The following is a 10,681-nucleotide window of genomic DNA, read 5'->3' on the forward strand; positions in this document are numbered from 1 at the left end:
AGAACCCAAATTTGTCTTACTCCCATGCACAGTAAGGAGGATGGCAGGAGAGGTAAAAAAAACCCCAAGGATCACTGTTGGAGAGTTATAGAAAAAAGTAGTGTCATTTTACCACAAACACCTGGAGTTTGCTAAACGATACTGGGACTTTGACTGGAATCATGTTCTGTGGTCAGACGAAACTAAACTTTTAGCTTTTTGGCAACAAACTCTTAAGGTGGGTTTGGTTTAAAAAGAAGGATGACTACACTGAAAAGAACTTGATGCCCACTGTTACGTATGGTAGAGCTTCTGTGATGCTGTGGGGCTGTTTTTCTTCTAAACACTCTGGGAGCCTTGTTAGGGTACGTGGCATCATGGACATTTTAAATCAAAATCTATCTGCCTGTTATGACCTGTCTAGGGTAGGCCGCAACATAAAAGTGTCTCCCCCAACTTCCCATTACCAACCCGCCAGACCAGTCACACTCAAACACATATTACTAGTCTCATGAGTTTTATTATGGAATGTGGAAGCTAAAGCTTCAGGGGTGGTCTCAGCCAAAAGAACAAAGAACATTATACCTATCCAAATCAACTAACTTACCTAAACAAAATAAAAGAAACAAAAATACGAAAACATAACCTAACTCCCTCAACAAAAACAAAGAAAATAAGGCTACACCCCCTACGCCTTCCAATTTAGAAGTCTAAGTCTTTTAAGAAAAGGCTTCACATACCACCGCAGTGGACAGATTAACACAACACAATAGACTAGCAACTACACAGAGAGTAGGCCCAACTACTTTGCGTTGGAACTTCTTGGTCTGGCTGGTCTGGCGACAACATCAAAGGAAGGAGGTGGAGCCTTGAGGAAACCGGTCACCAGGCTTATAAGCTCTTGCCCTGATCTCAGCACAGCCATTACTGTGTTGTATCATTACACCTCCCTCAGCAGCAACGCCTGACGGCTATGATAGACAGGAGAGCAAGAAGCTGATGAGAGCGGAAGCTTGTGCAAGAGAGGAGAGAAAAAAAAGACATGTAAACAATACGTCGTTGGACGTAACACTGCCTCTGCCAAGAACCTAAAAATGGGTCATCATTGGATCTTCCAGCAGGACAATGATCCGAAACATACGTCCAGATCAACACAATAATGGTTTACTAAACACAAAATCAAGCTTCTTGTCACCTGATCTAAAGTCCATAGAAAACCTGTAGGGTGAACTAAAGAGGAGAGTGCACAGGAGAGAACCTAAAGCTCTAGGCAATTTGGAGAAATTCTGTTTAGAGGTATGGTCTCAAATTCCCTTCTCTGTATTCTCCAACTTTAAAAGATGTTGTAAGAGAAGACCAAGTGCTGTGTTATTGGCAAAGGGAGGCTGTATAAAGTATTAAATGCAGAGTGTATAAAAAAGCACTAATGGGAGCTTTAACTTGACTTGTTTTGTTTGAAAGTGTGCACATGACTTATGCAATACTTACATTGGAAGACCTTATTTGTTTGTCTGTAATTTTATTTTTTGGAACAGCTCCCATTTCATTTATATCATCACATCTGTTCAAGGTAATTCCACAAGCTAAATCTGCTGAAGTCTGCATCTCAAGCAGATTCTGTGGAAGTTTACACAATACACAAAACACAGAACTGTATGCATGGCAAAATTAGACAGTCCTACGGCCCTGTGTACTTTCTTGGTACTCCTTATATTAAATCCACAAGTCTGCAAGTCTGGGCAAGGCTGGAAATTTTGATTGGGTGTATTTGATTGGGAGTTACAGCCTAGTGTCTTTGGTTGTCAAAATAGTACTTGCATCATGAAGCAGTGCTGTATTATTGACCATATTTAGACGTCTTCAACCTCAATTTCTATGTTACTGGTGTTCTCCAGTGTGTCATAGCACCTGTCGGACCTGTTCTGGTCCACTGGACACAGACTGCTCCAGCTGCACAGATGGCTTGATGACAGACATCCATGGGCGCTGTGCCACGCCCACCACCTGCCCATCGCACCACTACAGCGACCATGAGGGCGAGTGCCGACTGTGCCACAAGCACTGCCATCAATGTTCCGGTCCGGACCACATTCAGTGCCTCAGCTGCTACCCAGATCACTACCTGCTCAGTGAGTGAGAGAGGAAGAATAATAGTTTGGCCTACTATGATATAAAGTCACATATGTAGCAAAACTGTGTTTTTAAAATTAAAGTGAAAAAAGTCCACAGATTAAAACAGCAAAGGCACACAAATTGCCTTCTGTAAACAATGCAAGCACTGTGCACATGCCAGTGGATACCATATGGCCTCAGTGTATCCTGCAGTGTAGACACACTCATGTGTGATATAGCATACTTTCCCATTTACTTGAAAATTGCCTAAAAAATAACTTGCCAATGATAAATGAAAACTGGAAGGTTTCAATGAGCATATCACTGCTTTCATATCAAAATCTCATAACTTTACAGCATTTGAAAACACCAGCTGCCCTTATGAACATTTCATGATAAATGGACCCATAAAAATGATCCAAAATTACCTGGATTAAAGTGTTGTTATCATACAATAAATAAAAAAAATAAGATTTTTTTTCCTTCTCCTATAAAGTTCATTTTTTAGAGATATGAGATTGTCAGAGATACTTTGACAGTGTTTAAATGCAATCATGATAAATGGTTTCTAATCAGAAGATATTTTTGGTAACATAATGATAATTAAGCCTGTCACATAAAAACCTGATTGCAATTAATAATATAATTATAATGATAACTGTCAGTATAAATAACCACAATTGTTATACACAGTTGTAGTAGTCAGCTATTATTATCCAATATAATTTAATCATATTTCAGAAAAGGCAGTTAAAGTATTAATTGCAATTACAATTAATTGTAAGCCAAAATTTTGCATTTGGGAGTCTTGACAAGTCTAGTGATAATACATCTTTATTATTATGGCACTTTCCAATCAGTTTTGTTTGTGAGGGATACCTTTAAGGGTCAGGCTAGAAGCACTGATCAGAACTGCCCTCTGCTAACACATAGCTGTTGTTGTGTACCTGCAGATGGTACGTGTGTGGAGGAGTGTCCCATGGGTTTCTTTAGTGGGGAGACACAGCGGTGTGAGTCATGCCATCCTAACTGCCTGAGCTGCATGGGGCGCCATAGTCATGAGTGCCTGAGCTGCAGAACTCACCTCTACAGAAAGGGCAAAGAATGTGTGGAGACCTGCCGACCTGGGTGAGCACACACAGCACAGTGTAGATGTGACTGTGTATTGTTTATGTATTTAATAAAATACAGTGCTGCTTGACAGTTTGTGAACACATCATAGTGTGGATTTCTACATAACTGTTACTTAAAACATGGTCAATCTTTGTATTTATTGGGTTCTCTTTATCTAATAACAATAGATTAAGAGAACCCAATAAAACATTGTATAGTGTTTCATCCATGTATTAAACAAAGCAATCCAACATTAAAAGTCTTTGTTAGCAAAAATATATGAACCACTAGATTTTTTTAGTTTAGTACAGGGAATAATTAGGATGAGGAGGTTTAATCAATTGGATGACAGGCAGGTTAATGTGGCTGGCACTACCCTATTTAAAAAAAACATCAACCTGAGTCTTCACCGTCACTGTCTTTACCAAACATTTATTAGTGCGTGCCATGTCTCAGTGGAATGAGATTTCTAAATATCTAAAGAAATTAGGTTAAAAGAGGTTCCAAAACAATTTCTAATTAGTTTGGACTTACAAACTAAGATTTACAAATGAAGGAAATTCAACACCATTGTCACCCTTCCCAGGAGTGGTCATCCGACAAAATGACTTATGATAGGCTTATGATATTCTGGGAGATCATCTAAGGATTTGCAGGCCTCTCTTACACTGGCATTGTTCATACATACATACATACATCATCTAAACTGCTTATCCTTCTGGGTCGCGGTGGGGTGCTGGAGCCTAACCCAGCTGTCATTGGGTGGAAGGCAGGATACACCCTGGACAGGTCGCCATTTCATCGCAGGGCAGACAGACAGACAGACAGATTCACACACTCACTCACACCTAGGGGCAATTTTAGCATGTCCAATTGGCCTGACTGCATGTCTTTGGACTGTGGGAGGAAACCGGAGTACCCGGAGGAAACCCACGCAGACACGGGGAGAACATGCAAACTCCACACAGAAAGGACCCTGGTCACCCGGCCGGGAGGCATTGTTCATGTTAATGTTAATTATGTTAATTATTGTTAATGTCAGTGTTCAGTGTAATGTCCACAGTCTGGCAAACACTGAATAAGAATAGTACTTGTGGAATGAGAGCATGGAGAAAGCTACTCACCAGAAAGAACATTGCCACCTGTTTGCATTTGTAGAATCTATGCCCAAGTGCACTGCAGCTCTTCTGTGGCTTGCGGTGGATTACACCTTACTAAGGCACGTTGTCGGTTTTTCTTTTAATTTGTCACTCGGCTGGACATGCACATTACTTTTTCTGTAAGAAGAGTGTATTCTCCAAATGCATACTTTCATCTACTGTCTGTGCAATATGTTTATAGCTCAATTTGCATCTGTGAAAAATTGAGAAAACTAAAAGTTCTGTCAGTTCATTCTGAATTGTGTTCAAAAGCACAGAATTCCTACAGGAAATGTTAGACATTCTCAAATATGGTGTAAATTCTTTAAGAAAATAGTGTTAAAGCATAAGAGCAAAATTGATTACTGTGCAAGTCAACAACCTACTTAATTTAATTTCCAATCAAAATAAGTGCAATTTAATCATTTTTCAAAAGATATTTCTGAGGATATTAAATATAAGATAACCCAAATGCATCAGGAAGGGAAAAGTCAAATGGAAATAAGTGAAAAACAGCTGTTTCCAAAACTGGAGTTCCAAAGATTATTGAAAGATATAGGACAAATGAGACTCCTAACAGCCATGCAAGACCTGGTAGACCACCAAAACTGTCGCCATCAGATAAACAGTACTTAAAGCTTTTGTCTTTGAGAGAGAGGAGAAAATTAAGCACCATTTTTGCTTCACATCTTTAAAAAAAATCACAGGTGTTTCTGTCCTTCCTTACACTGAGAAAAGGCAACTCAGTACTATAGGTCAGAAAGGATTTGTAGCAGTTAAGAGCATTTTACTGAGAAAAGGAAATAGACGAAAAGGAAGAAAATTTGATCAAATGAAGAAGCTGCTTCTCAGAACAATGGACTGGCCAGTCCAGACCCCAACGTCAGTGAATGTGTTTGGATTTACTTGGATCGTGAGAAGCAGAAAATGCAATCAGCTTCTAAGACAGAACTCTGAAGGTGTGGAAAAACAGTACGATTTCTTTGAAAAACAGTCTCTTTTTGTTAAATATGTGTGTTCCACTTTTTTCCTCATGCTGAAAAATATGTAACTTTCCATTTTGACTGGAACTTAACTAAATCAAGGCTTTTCTCCACTGCATGGGAGAAATTATACATTCATTTTTGCAGAATCTTTGATGATTAAAATATAAGGAAAAAATATGTATGAATGACAGAAATGAATCCACATCTCTATTGAAGTCACTATACAGATGCAGACTCAAGGGTGTGTGAGCGGTGTGAGGAGAGCTGCGCGGAGTGTATGCGAGGCGGTACTGAGGGGTGTGTGAGCTGCAGAGAAGGGCTTCTGTTTGTGCAGAAGCAGGGCCGCTGTGTGTCCTCTTGCCCGTTGCAGCACTACCACAACACACTCCACAGCACCTGTGAGCCCTGCCATCCCACCTGCAAAATATGCACAGGTACAGAGGCCTCTCATAAAGCAAGGGGAACCCATTCAGAACCCTTCAGAAAATACCATGTGCTATTTATTGTACACATCTGCTAATTTCAGGCTACATCAAAAACTGTGGTAGGCTAAATATTTGGTTGCACAAAGTTATTGAACTTAATTGGCTGAAATGAGCATGAAAAGATTACTTCACCGATTTTCAACATAATCTCTATTTGTGGTGCATCTGCAGTATATGGATGATTACAGACAGACAGTAATTTTCCTGTGCTTAGAAAAGAACAGGAAAAATGAAATTAATATACACTTATAACAGAAGCCACAGTGTGACACGTGACACAAGGTCACCAGTCATATGCTACAGATGCAGCAGATAGAAAATAAATGAAATATGTGCATTTTTATTTACAACCCCATTTCCAAAAAAGTTGGGACACTGTGTAAAAAGTAAATAAAAACAAAATTCAATGATGTGGAAATCATTTAAACCCTATATTTAATTCAAAATAATACAAAGACAACATATCAAATGTTGAAACTGAGAAATTGTATTGTTTTTTGAAAAATATATGCCCGTTTTGAATTTGATGCAACACATTCCAAAAAAGTTGGGACTGGGATTGCAGGCAGGTCAGTTCAGCACCTGGACTCTTTTACTATGGAGCCATGCTGTTGTAATACGTGCAGAATGTGGTTCGGCATTATCTTGCTGAAATAAGCAAGGCCTTCCCTGACAAAGACGTTGTCTGAATGGCAGCAAACATTGCTCCAAAACCTGCATGTATGGTTCAGCAATAATGGTGCCTTCACAGATGTGCAAGTCACCCATGTCATGTACACTAATGCACCTCCATACCTTCATGGATAAAGGCTTTTGAACTGGATCCTGATAACAAGGTTTGTGGTCTTAAGCCCAGAGAATACAGCATCCATGATTTCCAAAAAGAACTGAAAATTTTGATTTGTTGGACTGCAGGACACTTTTCCACTTTGCCTCAGTCCATCTAAAATGAGCACAGGTTCAGAGAAGGCGGTGGTGTTTCTGGATCCTGTTTATATTTTGTTTCTTCTTTGCATGGTAGAGTTTTAACTTGTATTTGTGGACGCAGCAATGAACTGTGTTCACAGACAGTGGTTTTAAAAAGTGTTCCTGAGCCCATGCAGCAATTTCTACTACAGAATCATATCAGTTTTCAATGCAGTGCCTCCTGAGGGCCCAAAGATCACAGCCAGACAATATTGGTTTTTGGCCTTGTACTTTGCACACAGAGATTTTTCTGGATTCTCTTTTAATGACACTATGCTCTGTGGATGATGAAATCCCCAAGTTCTTCGCTATTGTACATTGAGGAATGTTATTCTTGAATTGTTGCACTACTTGCCTGCGTAGTCTAACACAGAGTGGTGAACCCCTCTCCACTGTTACTCCCCATCTCCCTGAAATGCTCTTTTTATACCCATTCATGTTATTGACCTGTTGCAAATTAACCCAATAAGTTGTGAGATTTTCCACCAGGTGTTTTTTAGCATTACACAATATTTACCAGTCTTTTGTTGCCCCGTCCCAACTTTTTTGAAACATGTTGCTGGTATCAGATTCTAAATGGGCATGTTTTTTTTCAAAAAACAATAACATTTTTCAGTTTCAACATTTGATATGTTGTCTTTGTACTGTTTTCAATTAAACATAGGGCTTAAATGATTTGCACATAATTGCATTCTGTTTTTATTTGTACTTTGCACAGGATTCCAACTTTTTTGGAAATGGGGTTGTAAATACACACACACACACACACACACATACACACACACACACACACACACACACACACATTATCTAAACTGCTTATCGTGCTGGGTGGCGGGGGGTGCTGGAGCCTATCCCCTGTTTGGGCAGAAGGCAGGTAACACCCTGGATAGGTCTCCAGTCCATCACACAAACACACACTCACTCCTAGGGCCAATTTAGCATCTTTAATTTGCCTGACTGTGTGTCTGAGGAGTGTGGGAGGAAACTGGAGCATCTGGAAGAAACCTACGCAGACACAGGGAAAACATGCAAACTCCACACAGAAAGGACCCTGGTCACCCGAATTAATTTCTTTCCTCTCTCGAGGATGCAAAATTGTCTTTTTAGTCTGTGTGTTTGTTTTAAACTCTACTTTTCATGAATTTAGTCTCTGGTATCTCTATTTGGCAGGCAAAGGGGTGGAGGACTGCAGCTCATGTCATCCTGGACACACACTCTCAGAGGGAGCCTGTGAATCACTCTGTGTCATGGGGGAGTACGTTGTATTTGAGGTACTCATTGAGAGCTCATTGGAAAATTCCAAGATTCACAGTCAAAATACTGAAGAAGTACACAAAGCGAAAGAAGTAACTTTGCTGCTGTTTTAAGTTAGTTGGCTCTCATTATTTTGCCAGTGTTTTTCTTTTTCATGTTTTTGCTTGTATTAAGTCAGCATTCCAATTCATCCCAAAGGTTGAGGTCAAGGCTCTGTGCAGGCCAATCAAGTTCTTCCACACCAAACTCAGCAAACCACTTCTTTATGGAGCTCACTTTTTGCATGGGGGCATTGTTATAACAGGAAAGGGCCTTCCCCAAACTGTTGCCACAAAGTGTGCAGTATCATTAAGATTTCTTACTAAGAGGCACAGCCCAAACCATTATTCCTTCTCCAACAAACTTCATAGTTGGTACTGTGCATCTGCCAAACCCAGATCCATTGAGATCTCTCAAGAGAAGGAGTTTCAGTTGCTCCAGAATACAATAGTGGTGTGCTTTACACTATTCCAGTCAATGCTTGGCATTGTGCATGGTTATCTCAGGCTTGCGCATGGCTGCTCAGCAATGGAATCCTAATCTATGAAGCTCCCAAAAATAGTTCTTGTGCTGACTTTGCTTCTAGATGCAACTGAAGACAGAAGATTTTAATGCACTTTTGTCTCATTCTGTGAGCTTGTGTGGCCTACCATTTTTCAGCTGAGCTGTTGACACTCCTAGACATTTCTGCTTCACAATAATAGCACTTACAGTTTACCAGGGCAGTTCTGGCAAGGCAGAACTTTGACAAACAGACTTGATAGAAAAGTGCCATCCTCTGACAGTGCTATGTTGAAAGACACTCTTCAGTAGGACCCATTCAACTGCCAATGTTTGACTATGGCGACTCCTTGGCTGTACGCTTGATTTTTCACATCTGGTAGCAAAGGGTATGGCTAAAATGGTCTCAATAATTACATGGGGTGTCCACATACTTTTGGCCATGTAGTGCATCTGCATAAAGCTCCATATATCTGTTATTCACTTCTAGAATACTTTGTTATTTATCAGTGCAAGTATCAAATATGTTGTTACTTTTTAAATTTCTTCTTGTCTTGATATTCTTGCAGGTCTGTACATCTGCTTTTTTTACATCTACTTTTATCATATAGTAGCCATGAACTGCACTGTTTGGTGTTTCCCTAAGTTCTAACACACATTCATTCAATAACTAAAAAGTAAATGCTTCATGAAATAAATTGTAACTGTAAAACATGAACAGTGAAAGGGAACTCCAGGACTAGGCCTGGAAAATTGTGGAGATATTTCTTACTGGCCTAACTGTCTCTCCACAGGAGCAGAGCTATAACTGTAAACCCTGTGATGAGTCGTGTTTGGAGTGTAAAGGACCTGGGCCACACAACTGCACGATTTGTCCCATAGAGTTTATCCTAACCACTGAGGGGCGTTGTCTGCCTTGCTGTAGGAGTAAGGATCATGGGGAGGAAGAGACTAGTGTAGAGCAACAAGAGTGCTGTAACTGCACACAAACTAGAGGTAATGACTTAAATCCATCTGAAATAGTTTTTCTGATATTAGTGTAAATGTAAAAGAAATCATACAATATGAATCAGAATATAGAATCAGCATATATCTACAACACCAAATACCAACACAAAAACTTATTCTTGATTCTGCAACTGCAACACAAATTTTACATCTATTTTGCTACTACACTTGTCATTTTTCTCTGATGAATAATGCACTTTCTTTTACATTTTCTATATTGTTTTCAAGAAATAAAAGTTGAAATACTCTGCTTTTGAACAAAATCCAGATTAAATTGGCACATTTCAGATTTCTTTCAGCATATTTTATAGATGCAAAATGAAATACAGCAAACAAACTGCCAGATAGCCTATGTATTATTTTGTATAATAAATGTATTTTGGCAGTACATTGTTTCTACAGATAAGGTAATGTGCATTTACAATTTTTCGATTGGCCTTGGACACCATTCAACTGCAATGCATGAATTCTTTATTTCTGTTGTAGTAGCCTACATTCTCCACCTAGTCACTAATCCCCTCTGCCTACCACGTCCAATTTTTTTGTCTTCAAGGCGAGTGTGTCCTCAGCTCAAACTTCGCCTTACACAACCTTGAAGAAGAGGAGTACCCAGGCAACCTGGCACTCTTTATCACCACCTCCATCCTGCTGGTGCTGGGCCTGGTTGCTGTAGTTGTACTCATCAAACGCTCCTCCAAGCAGCCCACGACGGACACTGCGGTCGCCCGGGGTTACGAAAAACTGGGCCACAGCAGTGGTAGAGACAACTATCATGGCGGTATGACATCAACATCCTCCACGTATGGCCGCCAGGCTAGCTCTAGTTCTGGACATTTCCACGAAGAGCAGCTGGTGGAGCTTGGGGATGGGAGGGCAGATCAGGAAGAAGATGAGGATGATGAGGATGAAGATATTGTGTACATGGGGCAGGATGGCACAGTTTACCGTAAGTTCCGGTACGGGCAACTGGGAGAGGAGCAGGAGGATGAGCTTGAGTATGATGACGAGAGCTATAATTTCAAATAATTTTAGAATATTTGCTGACACACAACAATGGTGTAACTAGGGCCATGGTGCAAACTCATAGTGAAATGGC

General features: G+C 40.1%; 1 protein-coding gene across 1 annotated transcript in view; it reads left to right on the forward strand.

The window, feature by feature from the left end:
* pcsk5a (proprotein convertase subtilisin/kexin type 5a) overlaps positions 1-10,681 on the forward strand; it is a 46,055-nt gene extending 35,374 nt beyond the window's left edge. The window contains exons 32-37 of the mRNA XM_036581005.1: positions 1,875-2,108; positions 3,045-3,219; positions 5,546-5,763; positions 7,954-8,054; positions 9,372-9,573; positions 10,139-10,681. Of these exons, the coding sequence (XP_036436898.1) occupies positions 1,875-2,108; positions 3,045-3,219; positions 5,546-5,763; positions 7,954-8,054; positions 9,372-9,573; positions 10,139-10,611 (1,403 nt within the window). The 3' untranslated portion in view covers positions 10,612-10,681. The remainder of the gene's footprint in view (positions 1-1,874; positions 2,109-3,044; positions 3,220-5,545; positions 5,764-7,953; positions 8,055-9,371; positions 9,574-10,138) is intronic.

The sequence above is a fragment of the Colossoma macropomum genome, unplaced genomic scaffold, assembly GCF_904425465.1.
Source record: "Colossoma macropomum unplaced genomic scaffold, Colossoma_macropomum, whole genome shotgun sequence".
Classification (NCBI taxonomy): domain Eukaryota; kingdom Metazoa; phylum Chordata; class Actinopteri; order Characiformes; family Serrasalmidae; genus Colossoma; species Colossoma macropomum.